We start from the raw sequence: 21,940 nt of genomic DNA, 5'->3' as shown, positions 1-21,940 counted from the left end.
CAATGTTTTAAAGTGCTTTTTTTGCACTGTAGATCAAATTAAAAATAAAGGATAAACTGTTTTAAAAAAATTAGGATCAAATTTAATGATAAAAAAAACAAGTTAGAACTTCATGACAGTCAAAATATTAAGAAAATATCAAATATTAAACATTCATTTTCATTTAATATAATTTCAAAAAAAGTTGGCATAGTATATTACTGTGTTTTGTTTAACTTTGAATCATCTTTTAAAAAAAAAAAAACTTTTAGAAGTATTTGATTTATTTTGAAGCTTCCTTTTCATTGTGACGTCGTTGCTAGGCAACCGGACTCAAACAGGCCCGTGGCTCCGGGACGTCTGAAAGTTTCTGTGTCAATAAACTCTTTTCTCCTTTAAACCTTAAGATACCGCTCCAGCTGTCAGAAAAGAGGAGAATAAACAGGCGAAAGTCTTCTTTCTTCACCCTGAAGTGAAGATGAGTGAAGCTGACGGGCTGAAACATGAAGATAAAAGTGTGGACATGATGGCGGCGGTGAGTCCGGCGAGTTAACGTCTTTTATTTTACAATGAACGAAATGAAAGAAAACCAGCTTCATTCTTTATGTTTGTCTCTATAAAACCAGGCGGGGAAAGTAAAACCTGCAGGAGACCGAGCTCAAAGCTGCTTCCAACAGGAGGAGCGGGTGAGACGGTGTGTGTGTGTGTGTGTGTGCGTGCGTGCGTGCGTGCGTGCGTGCGTGCGTGTGTGTGTGTGTGTTGGAGATAGATAAAACAAGGGAGAATGTATTCTCTGCACGCAGACGCCCTTTAAACAGTTTTTTTCTTGAGATCTTTTACTTTTAAACTTCATTTCAAGATTCTGTGATTAAAGTGAAATAACAAATTATCAGAATTATGAGAATAAAAATCTCAGAGTTCTGAAAAAGTCTGAATTCTAATTTCGAAGTTACAATTATTAAAGGAAAAACAATACAAATTCTGATTGTTATATGAGAATATGAAGAAAAAAGGAACCGAATTCTGATAAATGCCAAAGTGTATGAAAAATGTGTTGGAATAACTTTTCATAAAAATATATTCAGAACAAACAGCTTCCAAAAAATAGTTGTACCCTTATAGGGGTCGTATTATAACTTTTCAACACTTTCAAATACACTTTGTTGGTCCAGAAACCTTCAGTATTCTAATTTTCCAGCTCCTCCTTGATTTTCCTCATTTGAATATTGGATCATAGGAGCTGCATTCAGAATCTGCTGTGTCTGTGTGAGCTGGACTGGCTCCGCCCACACATGCCCATCTTGGGAAGAGGAGGAAGTACTTCCTCTCGTGGTGCCATGTGCCAGAGCAGAGCTGCCTACTTGTGGGAGGAGTCAAAGGGAGGGCCTACCTTGATTGTGATTGGCTAAACCCCCGATGACACTATATAGGGTTTGATTTCTGATTGGCTGGTTGGAGCAACACACTTTTTAAAACCTGAAACAAGCCAGGGAGACAGAGGACAGACTGTCTTCTCTTCTGGGACGTCAGTCCAGGTATGGGGGACGATGAGTACTGTTGGAAAACCTTTAGGAAGTGGATTTTGCATAATTTAAAGTGATATTGGCACATTATTGGTTCATGGCTTCAATCTGCTTCCGTTTCCTCCCTGATTCCAGCCCCCGACTCCGCCGCTGGTGAGGAAACATCGTGACGGTTCCCAGCCGGGACTGGGAGCCGTCCGGGTGCACCGGGGAAAGGCCGACGACCCGGACATCGCCAGCTCTCTTGTACATGGCGTCACTACCAAGTCGTCCATGGCGGTGGGTTTCACTTTGGCACAAACCCCTCCGGCATGTTTTTAGGGCTCGTTTACACGGCAATGGTTTCAAGTGAAAACGCCAAACTTTTGTTGTGTTTGGATGTCTGTTTACACAACAACAACAATATCAACAACAACAACAACAACAACAGTGGCACTGAAAATGCAACTTTTTTTCAAAAACAGCTCCCAAGGCGGAACTTTTCGAAAACGCTACGGCTCCGGTGCTGTGTAAACAGATGTGTGTGTGTGTGGTTTCATTACAAAACAAACAACAGCGTCAACTCGTGGCCCTAAATGAAAACTACATGGTTTTCAGCATTTCTTTTCTTTTTGCCATTGTCATGTAAGCGGACATCTTTTTTAGACTGTTGCCATGCAAACAAAACTTTTCTGAAACGAAAACGCAAAAACGAACACTTTAGTTCGGGGGCCACCTTCAGCCCACTATCATCCTCAGTGGGCCGGCCCGGTATAGTAGCACCATAATGACCTTTAAATTCAAACTTTTAATATGAAGTCCTCAGAAAGAAAGTTCATTCAGTGTTTCACAGTCAGAAGAAACAAGCAGAGTATAGTTTCCACGCTCCTCACTTCAACCTACCGATTCATTCATTCATTCTCAGGACTTGAAACAATATTTGCAATAAATGTCCAGATTTTCCGTGACGTCTAACAGGGTGGAGCCTTGATCAACCCTCCACAAAAGACAGCGTTCCAGGAGAAGCTGCAGCAGATCAGTGAGTCGGTGTACGCGTCCAACAGGAAGGCGCCGCTCGGCCGCGCCGAACTGCCCGCCTGGTGTGACCGCGACGCCACGTTTGGAGTGAAAACGGAGAAAGGTCGGAAAAGGTCCAAACAAGACGAGCAAACTACAAGTCAAACAAAGTCTTCAGATTTTTTTGCCTTTCAGTCTCTTTCTTCTGAATGTGTCCTTTTTATTTTTGTGAAGGTCTGGATGTTCGTGAGATCATTAACCCTCCGAAAACAGCGGAGGAGCTGGAGAGGGAAGCCCAGGACCGGCACGAAGTTTATATCAGAAGCCACAACGCCTATTTTGTTGGTAAGAAGCAAAAAAAACCCAAAAAAACATGAACTTAAAGTTTTTCATCACAATATGACAGTTTCCAGTGACTCCAAGCACCGTTGTCGTGTAAACAGACAAACAATACACAAGGTAAAGTTTCCGTTTTCACTTGAGCACATCGTGTAATCTGGGCTTCAGGTGAACAAGTGGACAGAAAGTACGACTGGAGTCACTCCAGTAAAGACGGCAGGTTTGGGATCGCCACGCCTCATTATGACGACGGCCGGACGATGGGGAAAACTCTTCACTGGCTTGGAGAGACAAGGAAGTAAGTATTGATATAAGAAGGGAACCTTGAACCTTGTTTCCACTGCGCAGTACGGGACGGGACGGCTTTTCGTGCGTTTCCACTGACAAAGGTTGTGGATGGTCCCAGAAGCACCGTAAGCAAACGTTACCATTTTTGAGGTACCCAGAACTACGGAACGTCTGCTGATTTTCTCATCAAGCAGCAATATTTAAATATCTCATTGGCAGTATATCCCATGTACTTCTCCCCCCAACCGGTCAAGGCGGATGGCCGCCCTTCCAGAGTCTAGGGTCCGCCCCACGGTTTCTTCTTGAAGAGGGAGTTCTTATGAACTTCTCTCCATGCGAGGGAGTTTTTCCTGGCCACTGTTGCTTGTTACATCTGCGGCTTTGGAAGGGTTTAGTTGGGCTCTGTTGTTCTCTATCATTGTAAGAGCGCTTTGAGATGTTTGTTGATGTGATTTAGCGCTTTACAAATAAAATTGAATTGAATTGAATTGAATATAAACCCTCCTCTACATACTACGCTACACTGGTTGTTTTGTTCAGTTGGTTTATGGAAATGCCGGCACTACACTGCCCCCTGGTGTGCTGACACGGTGCAGACGCAACAAATGTGTTCCGTGTTGGGCCCGCAATGTTTACTGTCGCCTGATGGCAGAACATACCTTAAACGAACCCTCTGCGGTGGGACCGCACAACAGGATCTGGGTACGCTTTGCCATACCGTACCGTACCGTACTGTACCGTACCATTTGGCATACCGTACTGCGCAGTGGAAACGAGGCTTTAGAGAGTGTTGAGCAGAGTTGGAACGATGGATGAAAATCATTACTCGACTAGTTGGGTACCGTGAGTCGTCGAGTAATTCTGATAGTAAATAAGTTCAAATCAAAGCAGCAAAGCTCAAAAATTTACTTTATTTAAGGAACGATTCTGCAAAATTGCATATATAATACGAGAACGTCGTATTAACATAGCAAACTATATGGCAATGTTTGTGGTATAAATGGTAACGTATAGCTTAACGTCTCTATGTAAAATAAGCGTGGAATCCGTAAACATACATCACCTGAATAGTTATTAGATTAGAATTTTTTTTTAATTACTTGACCTCAAATTGTAGAAAAATCACAAGCTTCATGCCGCCAATACATGGTGATGCATTCAGGGGCATCATGTAACTTCAAAGTTTCTTCAATTTCTTTTCTTTTCTTTTAAAATTCAGTGGGTACCGCTTATATACAGGTGCGCTCAATAGTCCAGAAATTCCAGTGATCGTCCCAACCCCAGTGTCGAGTTTTCAGTCATGGACGTTTGTATTTAATCTGGAAAATTAAATCATACGTTTCTTTTGTGAAAGGGTTTACAATCCAAACGCTGTTTGGAAGAGAGCCAGTGACACTGCAAAGATGGCAACTCAAATCGGTGCAGTCAGCAATGTGTAAGTTCTGGTCACACTAAATCATGTGGCTTTTAAATTATTATTATAATTTTTTTCATCTGAAATTCAACTTCTCTTTTTTCCAGAAAGGAAAACAAACTCCCTGTTCCACCCGATCACAGCTTTGGAATTGTCTTGACAGCGGATGAATTTGGTAAAGAAAAAAATAAGTCTTTCATGCTGCAGGATGTAGTAAATACACACAGCGGAATTGTTTCTCTGCTCAGGTGTTGGGGAAATAATCCACTCGGCGGAGCCGGGGAAGTACGCGAGAGGCTCAGACCGGCAGCGCAGCCTGGTCAGTGCAGTGCAGCACCGCCTCAAGAAGACCAACTTCAACCAGTTCGACTCGCTGCTGCAGGCCTTCAGGCACTACGACAAGGTACAGACGGAGTCACCGCAGGCAGGCAAGCTTGAAATAAGGAATGGTTGTTAAAAGAAAAAAAAAAAGAAAACCTCTTCTAAAATGTGTTTTACTAGAAAGGAAAAGGAACAATTGACAAAGAGGACCTGCAGGCAGTGTGCCGTGAGTTTGAGCTGGACGTGAGCGAGTCGGTCATCGACGACCTGATGGAGTACTGCGACACGGACCGGGACGGATTCATCAACTTCCTGGAGTTCGGTAACTTCCTCAACTGGAAGGACAAGATGCCCATTAACCGTCAGGAGGAGCAGGTTTTGACGAAAGGTGAGTTCACTTCACATCGCTGACATATTCTATCAGACGAGTGCAAAGTTAAATCTACAGACATTATGGGAAATGATGTATTTTCTGTTTGTTTTTGTTCCCTCAGAGGTTCAGACGGACGCGACTCCAGCGAACATAGAAAGTAAACAATCAGAATCAGAGGAGCTCCCGTCCTCTCAGTCCTTAGTCCGAGCCGAGGACCTGGAACCTGTCGAGCCGGCGAGTTCGCTGAAGACCCTCAGGGTCCTGAGACGACTGAAAGCTTCCCCAGACCACTTCAAGACCTCGTCCTCCCTCATCGGGGCTGCCGCCGGTGTCCCGTTCACCCCAGGTGATAATAGCAGATGATCAGTCGGCGTTACATCTTCCAGTTATTATTTCTTCCTTCTCTCTACAGACGGCCGCTCCTTCGGCGTCCCCACGGTGCGCAGCGACCTCCCACTTCCACGCATCAAAAGAGTCAGCGACACCACCAACTATGGCGAAACGTCAACGGCAGCAAATCTGCTGCATCCGTCACTCTCTGCTCGCCAAGGCGTGTATGAAGAACATTTCTTCTGCCCTCGCTCCAAGAAAGAGGTACGGCCAAATCACCTGTTCAGAGCTGCTCGTCTCTGCAATTTCGGCGGCCGACCCACACGGACCATTCCGACTTTTGTTTAGGTTGTTATCAGTGACAGAGCGCTGGATTTCTTTCTATCTACACTATCTATACTGCTTCATTTCACTTAGGCCACATTTGTATGGCAACGCAACTTTTCGAAAGCAGCTGACAAAGTTTGAAATTGTTTGAAGCCGCTTGGTCTCCATGTAAACGGGAGAAAACGTAACTTAGTAAATGGTTCTTCTGCACATGCTCAGTAGTTAGAACAACATTTTCCTCCCGAGTGTCACGACTCCCAGTCCACGTTCTCCTGGGACTTGGTACTTTTATTTTGACAGTCACCGTAATAACAATCCAACTTCATCGTCTGTCCACTAGAATGTCCGTGTTCTGCCGTTGTTAATGTTGCTAACAAATTGTTCTCTGCTGCACGTTTCCTGTGTGATTTCATTGCAAAAACAACCAACAGCACCGACTAGTGGCCTGGCTTAAAAACGACACCCTTTTCAGCATTTGTGCCATTTAAACGGACATCGTTTTCAAAATGTTGCTGTGTAAATGAGAAACATTTCTGATGCGAAAACGCAAAAACAATGCAAAACATTGTGTAAACAGGGCCTCAGGGTTCTGAGGGTGCCGAAGCTCATTAGGAGTCACATTGGACACATCAGCAGTTCACTGCAGGGCAACAGAGATCCAGACCGGCTCAGACTTTAATATCTAAAGATACAGGACATTTGGCTGAGCCTCATGTTCTTAGAGTGTGGGATTTACTAAGTTTTCGGCCTGAATTTCTATCAGAACTAGAAAATAAATTGGTCGAGATGATCACTGATGTTTTTCTTTAGGCTTGTTGAAATGAGCTGATAAGATCTATCTATCTATCTATCTATCTATCTATCTATCTATCTATCTATCTATCTATCTATCTATCTATCTATCTATCTATCTATCTATCTATCTATCTATCTATCTGTCTATCCATCCATCCATCCATCTATCCATCCATCCATCCATCCATCCATCTATCCATCCAGCCATCTATCTATCTCTCTATCTATCTATCTATCCTGACACATTTCACCTTCTTGATCACAGATCGGTGAAATCTTCAAGAACATCGGCGTGAATATTTCCGAGGAGACGTTCGAGGAGGCCTGGCAGCTGGCGTCCAGCTCGAATCCAAACGGGGAAGTTTGTGTGGAGAGTTTCCGGAACGTCCTCAAACAAATAAAGGCGATGTGAAATGTTTCTTTCACCTGTTCACTGTTCACTCAGAATCACTGTCGAGGATTTGGTTGAATCTTTGCGAAAGACTTGATCGTTTGACAGAATAGAATAGAATAGAATAGAAACAGAAATACTTTATGAATCCCAGAGGAAACTTCTTAGTATATATCCAAACAATCTGCATGAAAACAATGGGATGGATCTATATCTTCTATTTAGTGATTAAATCAATTATTAGTGACCGTCTGTATAACAAATTGTGAATATAGTTATTATTTTCTAATTAACACTCAATTTGACATCAAAAGCTGAAAACTGTTGGAGGAAACTGTAGTACCTGGAGGCTAGAAAACCCACAGGGAGAGCAAGTAAACTCCAAACAGAAAAGTCCCCAAGCCCCAAACGTCAATATTCTCTCTGTGAGGAACCAGCGCCAAGTGAAAGGTTGAATATATGCAAACGTAGGAAAAAAGTGACTACCTCTTCTATTTTATTAACTTTACTGGATTATGAAGTAAAGAGAAACACTGCACCTCCTGGGTAATCTACAATATTTGTTTGTTTTTTTCCCTTTAACAAGTTGATTGTCGGTAATAAAGCAGCGAAGGACTGAGTTGGTCTATGAAGCTTTATCTTGATGATTGGGAACTGCAACAAACAACTCATCTGATGCACTTCTAAACGCAGCCTTACAAAGCTGCAGTACATTTATATCTACGTGTTTTACCTCTGAGAATCGCTCACGCGCATGTTTTTGTAGATTTCACTCACGTTTGGGAATCATCTCAATTCGTATTCAGTTTGACAGATAGAAGCTCACAAAGGATCTTCAACGCTCGACTTCTAACGGCATCAGTAATACTGAGAAGTCTGTAAACACACAAAAGAGCTCGTTTTCATGTCGTCTATCACTGCAGGAAACCCGAGCCACCTAATCTGCTGTGAAACGGTGTTAAATGAAATCTTTGAACTCAACAATCAGCCCGTTTGACTATTAATACAGGCTAAAAAAAAACCAACAGATTTACGTAAATATAAAGAGCCGCCTCCTCTGTATCCTGCCATTTGTTCTGTCAGACTATTAGGTTTGATTTGCAAGCGTATTTATCTCCTAATTGTATTAATCAAGCCTTAAATGAGAGTCTGACAGAGATAACACAATGGATTTGTGGCGGAGACGCGTGCAGACAGACGCACCGACACAGACGCCGTCTCAAAAAGGTACCAGCAATTGTTTGCAATCTGTCTCGCTCCCGGGATTAATGAAGCAGGTTGGCATGCGGCCGCGGCCGATCTATGTCGGAATCCACGATAAAATAACTAATAAAAACTGGCCTTTGTGCGGTCGGCACGTGTTTTTGTCTCCTTGTTTAATTTCCATTAAACGGGGTGATGCGCAGGCGTGCTAAATGGTTTAATGCGCTCGCACCGTGTCCACGTTGACATGTGCAAAGCTAACCACACACATTTAATCTCATTACGACTCCGCAAGATACTCGACTGGAACCCCCCCCCCCCCCCCAAAAGAAAGAAGAAAGAAAACCTCCCACACAAACTTCCAGGGAACCAGCGTGTCACCACGCAGCAACATTAGAATAATCCCCCCCCTCCAGTATTTCATTATGTATGAATTAGTGGCCTCTAATGACAGAATCCTCTCTGTTTGTGTGATATGTTGTCAACATTAATAAGATGGCAGCCAGCAGGAGCAGAATGGGACGACACGCAGCATTCAGGAGCCTGTCGGAGGTGATGTGAGGAGCGACGTCTTCCTGGCAGTGACCGCCGGCCAAGGTGGAGAAAATTTCCCCCCTGAAAAGGAGTTATTCCCGTCTGCAGCGACGCATTTAGAAATATTTCTATTTCCCGGTGTTGGTGGAGTTCTGGGGCGACGCTCAGTCCCATTTCATCTCGAGAGGGCCGGACCGGTAAAATAGTGCAATAATAACCTTTGAGTTCCAACTTTAAAGTTTTTCTCTGTTGTGGAGCAGAGTATACGTAATGAAAATGTCACACTTTTTTTTGTACAAAACCAAACTATTACTTTAAAAAAAACGGCCAAAATCTCTACATAAAGTCAATTTTCATAAAATCTTGTGGTGAAAATTACAGTGAAATGTTCTATTGGAGGAAAAACTAGATGGAAATGAGTGGATGAGTTGAGGAGAGTGATAATATGCACTTTAAAAAAACATTTTCATGGCGTATATTCAAGAAAACAAATCTTGTAATAAATGTAATTCAAACTAAAATGAGACGTGACGCCAAACCACATTTATAACAGTTGAAGAATGTATCTCAAGACTTTCCTCTCGAAGTCAAAGCAACGAAACCAACTAAAACAATTCAAAGTCGGATAAAGTTCTCCAGAGGATGGATCCATAACGACCACCTCAGTTAACTGTTTGAAATAAACACACCTTCCAGCAGTGTTACATTAAATAATCCACCAAACAGAAATCTCCCCTCTTCATGTCCATATTCTCCTGAACAGTCGACTATAAAGCGACATCGCAGCCCTTTTGCTCTGCGTTGTTCAAAGTAGCGTCTGGCTTCACCTCCTGCAACAGATTAATGACTAAATATTCTCAGGGTCTCGTCATCATGGTGATACAGAGTGTGTTTAAATGTTGGGTATAAACCAGGTCTGAGAGTGAGCTGCTACGTCAGGTCTGATAAACTCCCCTCAAGGCTTCACACAAATACTTTAATATCCAAGCAGCAGCAATCACCAAGACCTGTAAACATACTTTGAAGTGCAAAATGGAGTTTCCCTTCACCCCGTAGGCTGATGATAGATTTTAGATTATCGTCTTGGTATGACGGTCGGAAATCAGAGGCAGATTAGACTATTAACCTTCTTCTCCCTTCATTGACAGAAACAGAAATTTCAGTTAAATAAATTTGTGTTTCACTGACGTACAAAGCTTCTTAACCCCAAAGTAAAACTGAACTTTTAAGATCAGATTGAAAAGAAAAGTACAAATGTTCTCCTGCAGAACTAGTTTGCTCTGGTATTTTGATCTGGGAGCTCAAACCAAGATAGCATGTTGTCCAAACTGATATAATCTATATGAAGCTGTAGGTAACAGTTGTTGTGAGAGGCGCTGGCCTCAATCAGCCCAGTGTGACATCATTTACCCAGAGACGCTGGAATCCCGCCAGGCCTGAGAAGGTAATGCAGCTCATCCTCACAGCAGGTACGACCAGGAGGACACACGTACAGCAAATAGAAGGCCCGAGGGAACGACATGGTGCTACCATGAAGCAATTTATTGATGCGCGTTATTGGTTGGATGAAGACCTGAGCATTATTCTTGACCTTTACAATACAGTGACGTGACAATAAAAGACAAGATCTATTTACGACCTCGCCGGTGAACTTTGAGCTGCATCATATTTAACAGTTTTGGTACCATCTTCACAGAAAAATAAAAAAGATGTGGCTGAAAGTTCCCGAAAAGACTCGTACAAAGACCAAGACTGTTTTGGCGCCACACTTAACTGAGAATGTCTTTCTCCAGTGACTTTACACTTCATATTCAACACCCAGTGCCAATTCTTGTGCCTGTCTCTTTAAGAGGCCAGGCGCAAAGATTACTATCCTGGGTGGCAGTTTAATTTTATTATTATTTTTCTGTGAGTTCCACACCATTGGGAGAACATAAAATCAAAACGTGCAGGACGTTTTGATTTTATGAACAGTTCAAATCCCAGAAAAGTGTGAAAAAATGTCCCACGCAAAGTGGATGGGAGAGGCACCTCATGGGGGAGATCAACGGGGAGGCAGGCACACAACATTTCTTCGGGAATTTTCCAGTTAATGTATATATCATCATGAGCATCGAGTTACTCAGGCCGATAAGTCAGAGCTGATATCCAAGGTTTTCACTCCCATGGATGAAAAGAGACTTTTGATGCTTCTAATAGATTCGTACTCGAGGCAGAATTAGGATACACCTTCTACTCCAGCATCGGTTTTCATATAGTTTACAGTTTTACAGGAAAACAGGGGAAAATGCCCATTTTTGAGCTCTTGTTGATCACACATGAAGGCGTGAATGAAATCTTAAGAAGTCTGTTGGAATGTAAAGTCACTGGAGGACAACTTTAAAGGCATCACGTCGCACAGGAAGTTAACTTATTTACAGGTTGTCAGTGTTCTGAGGTCTTCAGTTGTCGGTGCAAAGGGTCCCGCTTCACGTTCTTCTGCCTGCTCACATAAATATCCTTCCACAGGAAAGTCAATGATCCAGGCCAGCGTCGTCAAGGTTCCTTTGACTTTGAGTTCATGAGCGTCCAGTTGTAGTGCCAGACCGTCGTGACCGTCCAGTCATCGGACGCCCCTCTCGTCACTTCTCGGTGGAATCTGTGAGGAGACGGGCAGACGTGTTGAAATGTACCACCGATTGGAAATTAAAAGCTCTGGAAGCTGATGTGAAGAATGAGCACCTTGTGACTATACATCGAAATCAGCGGCTCCAGGAGTTTTTACAACTGTGAAGATTGTCTCGATAAAAGGCTACGTACCCTCTCCAACATCCCAGTGAAGACAAACAGAGTTCAACACGCCCAAACTGCTCTACCTACAAAAGCAAACCTTCAAAATAAAAGTAACAGGCTGTTTCCCCAAAGCTTCAGACCTCGTTGGTGAAATCCAAAAGGTTCTCACACCTCGTGTTATAAACTGGGGCTGCATGATCTGAGTCCAACAGGCAATAATAATAAACAATGATATGAACCGCAAAAAAAATACAGACATTTAGGTGTAAACAACAATGTTGTCAAGTGAAGATGGAAAACTTTCATGGTGCCTGGAGTCAGTGAAAAAAACTACTTTTTGAAAACACTCCAACTCCATGGAAATGAGGGAAATAGTTCTGCACATGAGCGAGTCGATAGACAATAACAACAATGTTTGTCTCCAGGGTGTCATGACTTCCTGTCCATATTCTCCTGGGACTTGGTAGTTTTATTTTGACAGTCACTATAATGCTGTCGTTGTCAAAGTTTTCTATTAAATCGTTCTCCGTGTGCACGTGTGTGGTTTCATTAGGAAAACGATAAACAGTGCCATCTTGTGGCCTGGCATGCTCAACTACACCCTTTTCAGTGTTTCTGCCGTTTCCATGTAAAACGGACGTCGTTTTCAAAATGTTGCCATGTAGACGCGCCACTTTTCTGAAACGAAAACACAAAAACGCTGCGTTTCCCACTGGAGGTGCCCATTAAACAGTTCCTTTGTGTAAATGACCTCAATGTCTTTGTGCTTAGAAATGTGTCTCTTCAGATAACTGTGTTCTTTCTCTTGCCCCAAACTTACAGCAGCTGTGACTCGGCGCTGCCTCTTCTGTTTTTGGTCCCTTTCCCCCTCTTTTTCCACGTGACCTGACATCACAATACAGACACGTTGACATCGAGCAGCCCGGCTGAGATCCGCCATCCTAGAACCTCCTGAATCGTTAAGTGTCAACGAGTATTTAGTTGTTTTTTTGCACCGACATTCAAACGAAGTTTTCTCTCCTGTTTAACCTTCAACAAATATAAGGAGGTGAGGATTCCCTCCTCCTGCCAAACTGTCTGCTCGCTACCATTTAGGATAACATTTGCAGTGTGACAGGCTTTCTCTGAGGGGGATTCAGAAACCTGGAACAATGGGGAGTGAGAATCTGGCTAACTAGATAGGTGGGTATTAGGTAGAATAGCCACACAGTGTGGTCCAACCCCTAACTGGATTACTGACTGGGAACTGAAAGAGGCTTTGAGTGCTAACAGAGTGTGAAATGATCTCCAGTGGTTGTTGAAGCGGCATTGATTCTTGAAGAATTTCACATAACCAAAGCTGGATTCTTAACTTCTATTTTTCTTTTTTTTAAAGTCGATGGCTCCTTTCAGGAGGAGGCGACGCTGGAGGCTTCGACTTTCTGCTTGAGCGAAAAGGCTTTTCCTCACACGGACGCCCGTTATGCAAATATTCTCCATGACTTTACCGAGGCAGGAGGAGGGGTACAGGGGAACGCCAGAGCAAGAGGAAGGAGTATAAAACGAATAATTGTTTTAGAGGTTACGGAGCACAAAAAAAAGGAAGAAAAAAAACAACTTAGTGTGACTTTATATTTACCCACAATAAGGATTCTAGTTTGATTTCCTGCTCCACTGTTAATGGGAAGAATCATTTTGATGATTGTTGCTCCTCCAACTGAGCAACAAGGCGTGCTTCGGTTCGGCTTCGGTTCGGCTTCGACCGACACACAGAGGGTGTGAATCAATCGTGCGGAGACTTTTCCCCCCGGAACTTGGATTTTCGATCTCGAACTGAAATTCCAAGTAGGAAATGACCACTTACAGGAAATCTGTTCTGTTAATATCTCTTTCTAAGCACTAATGAAAACATTAGTTTCACTCCACTCGCGAGAAGATTGACTTACAACTATAGCTGTTGAAATGGTGGCACAAAAACTGACAAGAGCTCTCTCTCTTTATATATATATATATACACACACCTCAGAATTCTGACATCAAGGGGGCGGGGCTTTTACAACTAAAAACTCCTGGGATTTCCAAGTTTTGAAGATATTTGGAACAAACAGCAAAACTGCTTGCTAAAGTGTCTCCGTTGCCAAGTATGAATATATTTATTAAAACTGCATCTTTCTTGGCTCGGTACTGCGTCATTTTGGCCGGTAATTCTCCAGGAAGAAAGAAAATAAAAAATAAAATCGCCTTTAATGGTAAAGCGTACTCGCGAAGGGACTTCCCAAAATGACATGAACTCTTTGTCCACCGCCGTTTGTGGAAAACATCCATCGGAGCGCCACGAGCGGCGGCTCTGTTCCCCGCCCAACTGAAAGGCCCACACACAATGAAAGGCCTGCAGGAAACTTTGAGCCGCTGCCAGCATATAATCGTCCCTCTTTAAGTTCATTATTTCTACCTTTTAATTGTAATTATGTGGGAAATAAAGCAAACAAACTTTTTGGCACCTTCACTTTTTTTTTTTCAAAGCGAAGGGAGGCGGGATCGTAGACACACTGAGGATGTGTGCGTGGCGGCAGGCGAGCGCCGGCGCTTACTCGTACACGGCCGTGGCAATCCTCTTCTGGTGGGGGCCGTCTTGGGCGGAGGCCACCCTGAAGATCTTGATCCCCTCCGGGTCGTCGGGGCCTTCGTGCGCCGACACCAGCCAGAACCTCATGACGATGGAGCAGAACTTTCTCCCTGGAAGACGGAGAAGAGGGTTTAATGTCAACGTAAATCTCAAGATTTTAAATTTTGGAAGCACGAGCGGTTTTTACGACCGTCGACTAATGACACCTCCCCGGAGAAGTGCCGTAATTTGCTCGTAGCGCGGGTCAAGTGCCTCGCTTGACGGTGTGAATGACCTCGTCTGACCAGAGGCTGACCCCTCCCCCTCTCCCGGGGGGGAAAGCATATTTCAACTCAAGTGCCCCCCCGTAAAAAAAAAGAAAGAAAAATCCATTTCCCCCGTTCTGACTTACCGAAATTGTCAAAGACGACCAAGACCTCGTCGGGGAGTACAAATATGATATCGTCCATTTTGACGGCGAGCTGCTGCCTCTGAGCGGCGGTGAGGGAGCTGCACTTGTCCTCCACGTATTCGATCATCTGGAAGCACGACAACGCACCACGATCACCGGGGAAAACTTCATTACCTGTTCAAATCTGCCGTAAGTATGTCCGTCATGTGAACACAAACAGGCCTGAATGACCAGGACAAGTCTCACGCGTTGGAATTTTCATTTTTATACTTTCACAGTAAAGGGATCTGAATGACAGAGGATTAGAAATATGAAGTTCTCATTCATCGGTCAGGATTACCTCATGGGACACCAAGCCGTGCAGCTCGTGGTATCTTCCCCGGGACATCTTGTCCGAGACGTGGACCAAAGCCTGGGACGGACGGGAAGCAACGGGGTAAAAATCATCAAGGGTATCGCGGTCCAAGATGCAGTAGTACTGCAGTCCTACTGCAGTACTACTGCTCCAGTTCACATTACTGCCCAGAAATCAAACGTCTAGAACGTAGAAATGCAATATGGTGGTAAAACGGTGTTGTTCAGTTTGATTGTGGCCTGGAGTTTTAAATCTGTCAACTGCAAACGCAACTTTTTGAAAACGCTGCGACTGCAACACCACAGATGTAGTAAATAGTTCTTCTGCACACGTACGCACGAGCGACGTAATTTCCGGACTATGGGGTGCACCTGAACATAAGCCGCACCCACCGAATTTAAAAGGAAGAAAAAGAAAAGTCGGCGTTACGCGATGCAACCGAACGGACTTGGTACTTTTATTTTGACAGTCACCGTAATAACAATCTTAACTTCATCGTCTGTCCGCACGAATGTCCGCCTTCTCCCATTGTTGATGTTGATAACATTTTGTTCCCCGTCTGTGTGGTTTCATTGCAAAATACGTCCCACAGTGCCACCTAGTGGCCTGGCATGCTAACTACATCGCCGATTCCATGGCAATGGACGACAAACCACAAGGTCCTCAAATCATGTTCTGAAACATGATGTCAAATACAGATAAATCTAAAACCGGATGAGTCAGCTTCCAATACCGAGGTCACAAATGCTATATGTGCAATAAGATCGCAGTGAAGCAAAGACAACTAGAGTCCTCGTTTATCTTTTTAACTTTGTATTTGGAACAAAAGTGCACCTTTAATGTGTATTTTGAAGACTAACACGAGATCCCCCAGGCCTCATCCCCATCTTCTGACCTCTATGAAACACCTCATGACCTCATCCTGGCAGAAGTCCTGCAGCTATTTTTCTATTTCAGGTTGATATTGAGATGAAGTGATGAATAAAAGAGTTTATTAAAAAGGACAAACTGTGCATATCGGTGTTATTGTGGACAGTTCAAGGCCATGTGATGAAGAGCTACCTGCTTTATCCCCCTGTGGAACTCCTCGGAGTCCATGTCCAGGCCGTAGTACAGTTCGATCAGACTCATCTGGACCTTGCAGCGGATCCAGGTGAACGGGTCCGGGATGCCCACCACGGAGATGGCGGGCCGGGGCTCGGGGCTCCCCGGCGGGCCCTCGGCTCCACTCTGCGTGCAGAACAGCCTGCGTTCGTCCTCCCCGGCGAACACGACCCTCCGGCGGCTCTGCCTGCGTCCGGGCTGCGTGCAGAGAGGACGCTGGGGACGCGCAGCCACGCCGGCCCACGGAGCGCGATGCGCGGCCGGGCCGCCCTTCCGGACGCGCGGCGCTCCTGCGGCCGCGCACGCCGCCAGGCCGCCGAGCTCCCGGCGGGCGGCCAGGCTGGTGAACCGCTGCATCAGGAGATAGAGGACGCGGCGGAAACAGGCTCCATTGACACGGCCGTCTCTCTGGTAACCTTACGCAACTCTCCCCATGTTTGTACCCACAATGCTCTAGGAGCCGGCTGCTGCCTTCACGTGCCGTGGGAAAACTGAACACTGTGTGTCTGTCTACTCTTCAAACTATTTAATAACGTTTTCATCACGATCAGATGGAAATACTCACATAAAGATAGTTTATCATTTTTTTTACACAAGTGTATATATATTTTTTAAAGTTAAAACTGAAAAACCCTCAATCAAAAGTTGATTTCAGTTACAATTTGCATGATTATTTAAAATGTGTAAACTATTGCGACTTAAAGTTGCCAGAAGTGTTTTTAATGGTTGTTTTTCCCTCCAAAAAATGTACGATCAACCAAGTATCCTACTTGTTTCCCAATTAGTCATTCCATATATTTCCATAAATACACAGTTGTTTACACGTTTGCAGCTCGTGTTGACCTATTAATACTAACTCTAACCCTAACTACATAAATATAAGGGATACAAGACTGTCTAAACTAGTCATACTTTTTTATTACCACAATCTCTTTTTTCCACTTTGACCCATCAGAGGATGCAGATGAAGACACTCCAGGGAGCTGATGGGCGTCGAAGGTCATGGGTGGGGATCCACAGTGGTGACCTTTCCTCTGTGGGATTCAAACCTAAATCCTTTCAATCCCAAGTCCACTTCTGGAGCTTCTTGGCCACCACACTAGATATGTACTGAATAAATACTGAATTTAGTCATAAATACTCAATCAGTCAGCTCAGGGAAAAAAAAATATTACTTACAAATAAAAAAACAAAACAACAAAACCTAGTAATTTGATTAAGATTTCTTAATTTCAAGTTTAATTCCAGAACTTTCTTATGGATATCCTCACTATTTCAACAGTTTTCCTGTTTACCTGTGCACAAACTATCACAGAGTTAAATCTATCCACAGGTACATGCAAAAAAATATATATCATCAAAACAGATGATCCTTATAATTTAAATGGAATAGTTCAATCCTTTGATTCATTTTGGATTTTAGCTCATTGGACATTAATTATATAGAGCATCTAATTATTCTTTATTTAAAATATTTTAACTGGAAATCAGATTCATCACAACAAAAAGTTTGAAAATGCTTGAAAGTTTTAGGTGTGTATGTTTAGTTTGTAGAAATAACAGACACAACGAGATTCTTTTCTAAATATTTTCAGATACAGTTGTCATTTACACGTTTTTAATGCAGGTTTAGTAAAATATCATTTCACACAGCTGATCAAATCACAACTTTATAAATCACTTGGAGCACCTAAATGCAGCAAAGGTGGCATTTCGCTTTGGGTCCAGCAGAGGGCGCTAAATACTAACTTATCCGACTCGAGGCCTCTTCTTGAAGTGAGGTGCAAAACTTTTCATGCGTCTGTGAGCATAAATGATCGTTAGAATTGCATGAAAACAGTGTAAAAAACCCCCAAAAAAGTCAGCAGAAAGACCGCGTTTCTGTGCGTAATTGTGCGCTCACGTTGACGCGTCCCCGTGTTGCGTTCACGGGCCAGCGCTTTGAGCGCAGCCTTTGTTTTTTTTGTTTGTTTTGTTTTTCTGCGCAGGTGCCCAAAAATGATTGTGCGTAAATGTGAAATTTGATCAGCAGACCAAAACATCATTAAGTCCCCGCTGTTCTCGGTGATTGCAGGTCAGCACAGTTTCCCTCTCTTTCCCTGCGCACGCGCCCCCGCACGCGGCAGACACCTGCGCGCGGCCCCGCCCACCTGAAGTTTCTCCCCTCAACTAATTTTATTTATCAATAATTAGCCGCGCGCCGCGCTCGGTTATTTGGAATTGCGCTCAGACACGGAAACCTTTCCGGGATGTATCCCAGTAATTACATGTGTCAGTTGAGAATGCTTTTTACATCTGCGAGTCGAATGGAGCAGAATATTAACGACTCGCGCGCTGGATGGGATTAATTGTTGGAGGAGCTGCAGACAAACGGAGCAGAGGAGGAGAGGAGCTGGAGTCCTGCACGCGTTCAGAAAAACACACTGAAACATGACGAGGAAATGTGGGGGAAAAAAAAATAGAGGATAAAAAAAATCACAGGATTCACACTCTTCATGCCTTTATTTTAAAATGTTATTTAACTTCATGCTCTCTTTAGATGTGTGCAGAAACCTAAAGGAAGAGAAGGATCCAGAATCACCACATTGGAAAAGTAGATAATTTTCCACCATTAAAAAAACAATAATATATTTTAACTATATATTAATTCAAACTGACGGCACTAGTGTCAATAATAAAGACAAACTAATACATTTACAAAGCTGTAAAATGTCTCACTCTTTCCCCAAAGAGAATTTCTCTGGAGAGATTTTTGCCCCTTTGTCTTAGAAAAGCATCTCTTACTCCCAATAAGTATTTAAAATGATCACCAACAGACAAAATATGGAAGATTCAATATCAAGAAAACCTGTGTTGGCAGTTTTACTGATACTTCTGCTCGTGTATGAGACATATCAAGTAATAACGTCTTATAGACAACCAATCAAGAATATATAGCATTTTAAAGCTATAAATCGTTATATATATTTACAATTTTGGGAAGTTTTACACTTTCCCAACATACTTTATTACAAATATATGAACTATAATGGGTTCATTTTGTATTTTTTATGAGTTTAAAACGTTTTAGGGATGTTTGACACTTAAAATGTCCTTTTTAAAAAAGGGTAGAAATCTTTCAGCCCTGAGATGTGTGGCCCAGCAGGGGTCAGCGAGAAACCCTGTAATGGGATTCCTCTGTGCCTCGTTCACAGCTGCAGTGAAAGAAACTTCAAATCAGCACTACCAGTGAGGAAATAAAGGTCTGATGCAGAAGCTTGTTAAATGCGCGTAACACCCTGCCGCCCAATAACAAGTGTATTTATATTTATAGATGTTGACTAGACTGAGAACGGCTGAGAATCAAACCAACAAGCAAAACACGTCAGATAATTCAGTTCATGGTGAAGTTATCTCTTCTGGTTCCACATGGACACTTCCGGGTGATTTAGGGACAGTTTAAAAGATTGTTTTCTTTAATGGACGGAGTGAGGGGAAACAGTTTTTAAACTGATGGTCCAAGTTTAGCAAAAAAAAATTTTAAAAACCTGAATATTTGAGATTTTAAATTAACATTATATTGTAAATTCTGCTAAAATAGAAAGTTTAATAAAATAAAAAGGAGGCTATTTTATTACAAAGTGGACAGAGATGATTTAAAACAATGTCCTAATGAAGTATGAAGTAACACATAAATCCATAAGACAGTGACTCAGGATGTCCACCATAGAAACTTTGGATATTTGAATGTTTCTCTCTTTGCTTCTCTGTAAATAAATGAACGTGCAACGACCCCCAGTTTAAGAATCCCTGACTGTCAGTGTCACTCCACTGTTTACAATCCAGTTTATATCATTTCTTTCCCTGGAACAAATGGCCGTTGTTCGAAAAGGCCTGGGACTTTCCCTCCACGGGGCTGGAGCGTCTCCTCCCGGGTCCTTTCCTCCGTCGTGCCACTAAAAGGCACTGTTGTCCACGGCCGGCGAGCGCCGACAGGGATGAAGACGTCGCTGCCGCACAAACCTCCAGAGTGTCGGCGGTCACCGGCGGGGAGCGCCGCTATCGGCAGTGACGACACGGCTTCATCACACTGAATGCTCCCACTGAATGCTCTCACTGAATGCTCTCACCGAATGCTCTCACCGAATGCTCTCGGCAACATTTTTACCACAAAGGAAGAAACTAAATGTTTTCTGATGAAGCAGGGACTCAAACTTGTTCCTTGTCAGCGCTCCTCTTCGCCACCTGGAACGTGGCCCCTTGAAATGAGATTTTTTAAAAATGACACAACAAACCCCACCTAATTTTTAACTACAACCTGACATGCTTTGTCCCTTTGTGGTCATTTATCTCAAGTCAAAGTCAACGTGAGCTTCGTTGTCGGTTCTGCTGGACGTACGAGACTCACAGTGGAATCTCGTCTCGCTTGCCCTCCTACGGTGAAGACGTACATCGCCCAAAATAGAATGGATGATGAAAATAGAGAATAAAAGCAGAGTGCAACAAGATTTTAAAAATAGAAGTCAAAAAACTCAAATGTGCAAATACAATGTACCTCAGAAATGTGCAAATTTAATACAAAAAAACACCATAAATGTGCAAATGTAATAAAATATCCCCCTGAAATAGGCAAATATCATCCAAAAAAACCACCATAAATGTGCAAATATCATACAATATACCTCTAAATGTGCAAACATCATGCAATATACACCATAACTGTGCAAATATAATACAAATACACACCATAAATGTGCAAATACAATAGAATATCCCCCTGAAATATGAAAATATAATACAAAATACACCATAAACGTGCAAAAACAACAAAATATACACCCAAAATGTGCAAATACAATAGAATATCCCCCTGAAATATGAAAATATCCTACAAAATACACCATAAACGTGCAAAAACAACAAAATATACACCCAAAATGTGCAAATACAGCACAATATCCCCATGAAATGTACAAACAATGTACAATATACACCCGATATGTGCAAATACAATAAAATATTCACCCACAATGTGGAATATACCGTACAATATAGCCTTGACATGTGCTAACACACCACAGTGTCTAAAGCCTCAGAATCGCTGTAATTGTCATTGGATGTAAAAAGGTTCATTAAAACCTCGGAGGTCATGAAGCAGCAGTTCAGATTTACAAACATCTGAAATCTTAGACGTGAATAAACTCTCTAGTATCTGCAGGGAGTCTGCAAACCTGCAAACCTATTTTTGAAGCTTTTTAAAAAAAAACTAAATAAAATTATTGCAGTTGGAAAAAAAAAAAAAGTGTCTCAGATGAAGAAGTTTGAGCTGAAATGTGCAGATAAAATAAAATATGTCTTCCAGTGATCTGAACTCCACGATCACTCAGCTGTTGATGGTTCCAAACAGCAGATATTAGCTTTTATTTATTTCTTTTTAATTTAAGGGTCCGGAGCACAACTCCATGAACTTTGTGTCGGGAATACATGTTGTTATTGTCGATTTGAATGTAATCTGGACTACAGGTATTGGATTTTCGTGCGAGCTGGCAGCGAGCCGCACGCAGTCGCAGGCACAGGTGTTGACCAGGGAGGAGAAAAAAAATAAATAAAAAAAAATAAAATAGACAGCGAGAGAAAGAAAAGGCAGAATCGTCGAATCGCTTTGGCTCGTCTGCAAAGAATAAAGTTTTCACTTAAATGGATATTTCCAAAATTTATGTTTCTGTATTTTCAAGGCTTTGACAAACTCTCAATTTTCAAAATGTGGCGCTTTGTTGATCAAGAGATATCTTTGACTTAAACGCCTGCTAATGAGAGAAATTAGCACAAAACGCTCTAAGTAATAGTTTCTGATTTTTTTTTTTTTTTTTTTGCCCCTCACTCACAAATTATTTCCCAACTTGTTTTTGTATCTGCGCATA

At 42.7% G+C, this 21,940-nt stretch overlaps 2 protein-coding genes across 5 annotated transcripts; one reads left to right on the top strand and one right to left on the bottom strand.

Annotated features, from left to right (window-relative positions):
- Positions 1–288: 288 nt before the first annotated feature.
- Positions 289–7,097, top strand: efhb (EF-hand domain family, member B; the record flags this gene model as incomplete). Its single annotated transcript, XM_080471116.1, has 13 exons — positions 289–514; positions 606–665; positions 1,638–1,781; positions 2,460–2,622; positions 2,733–2,843; positions 3,006–3,135; positions 4,480–4,560; positions 4,647–4,714; positions 4,788–4,942; positions 5,041–5,248; positions 5,355–5,579; positions 5,646–5,827; positions 6,951–7,097. The coding sequence occupies exons 1-13, from the start codon at positions 458–460 to the stop codon at positions 7,095–7,097; spliced, it is 1,731 nt and encodes a 576-aa protein (XP_080327242.1). The 5' UTR covers positions 289–457.
- Positions 7,098–9,335: 2,238 nt separating this feature from the next.
- On the bottom strand, positions 9,336–16,522 carry LOC308114901 (m-AAA protease-interacting protein 1, mitochondrial). Of its 4 annotated transcripts, XM_080472160.1 has the most exons (6): positions 15,999–16,495; positions 14,922–14,993; positions 14,582–14,708; positions 14,156–14,300; positions 12,406–12,470; positions 10,315–11,451 (listed from the first exon to the last, which is right to left on the bottom strand). In XM_080472160.1, exons 1-6 carry the CDS (start codon positions 16,395–16,397, stop codon positions 11,435–11,437), a joined length of 825 nt encoding a protein of 274 aa, XP_080328286.1. In that variant the 5' UTR covers positions 16,398–16,495; the 3' UTR covers positions 10,315–11,434. The 4 variants fall into 4 exon arrangements, 3 of the variants coding, with proteins under 3 accessions (XP_080328284.1, XP_080328286.1, XP_080328285.1); XM_080472158.1 differs by lacking the exon at positions 12,406–12,470 and having other exon boundaries at positions 9,336–11,451; positions 15,999–16,522; XM_080472159.1 differs by lacking the exon at positions 12,406–12,470 and having other exon boundaries at positions 10,327–11,451; positions 14,162–14,300.
- Positions 16,523–21,940: the final 5,418 nt, after the last annotated feature.

This window comes from Lipophrys pholis (genome assembly GCF_963383615.2).
Source record: "Lipophrys pholis genome assembly, chromosome: 9".
In the NCBI taxonomy this organism is placed as follows: Eukaryota; Metazoa; Chordata; class Actinopteri; order Blenniiformes; family Blenniidae; genus Lipophrys; species Lipophrys pholis.
The sequence above is the reverse complement of the archived record's forward strand: the minus strand, read 5'-3'. Positions and strand labels throughout refer to the sequence as shown.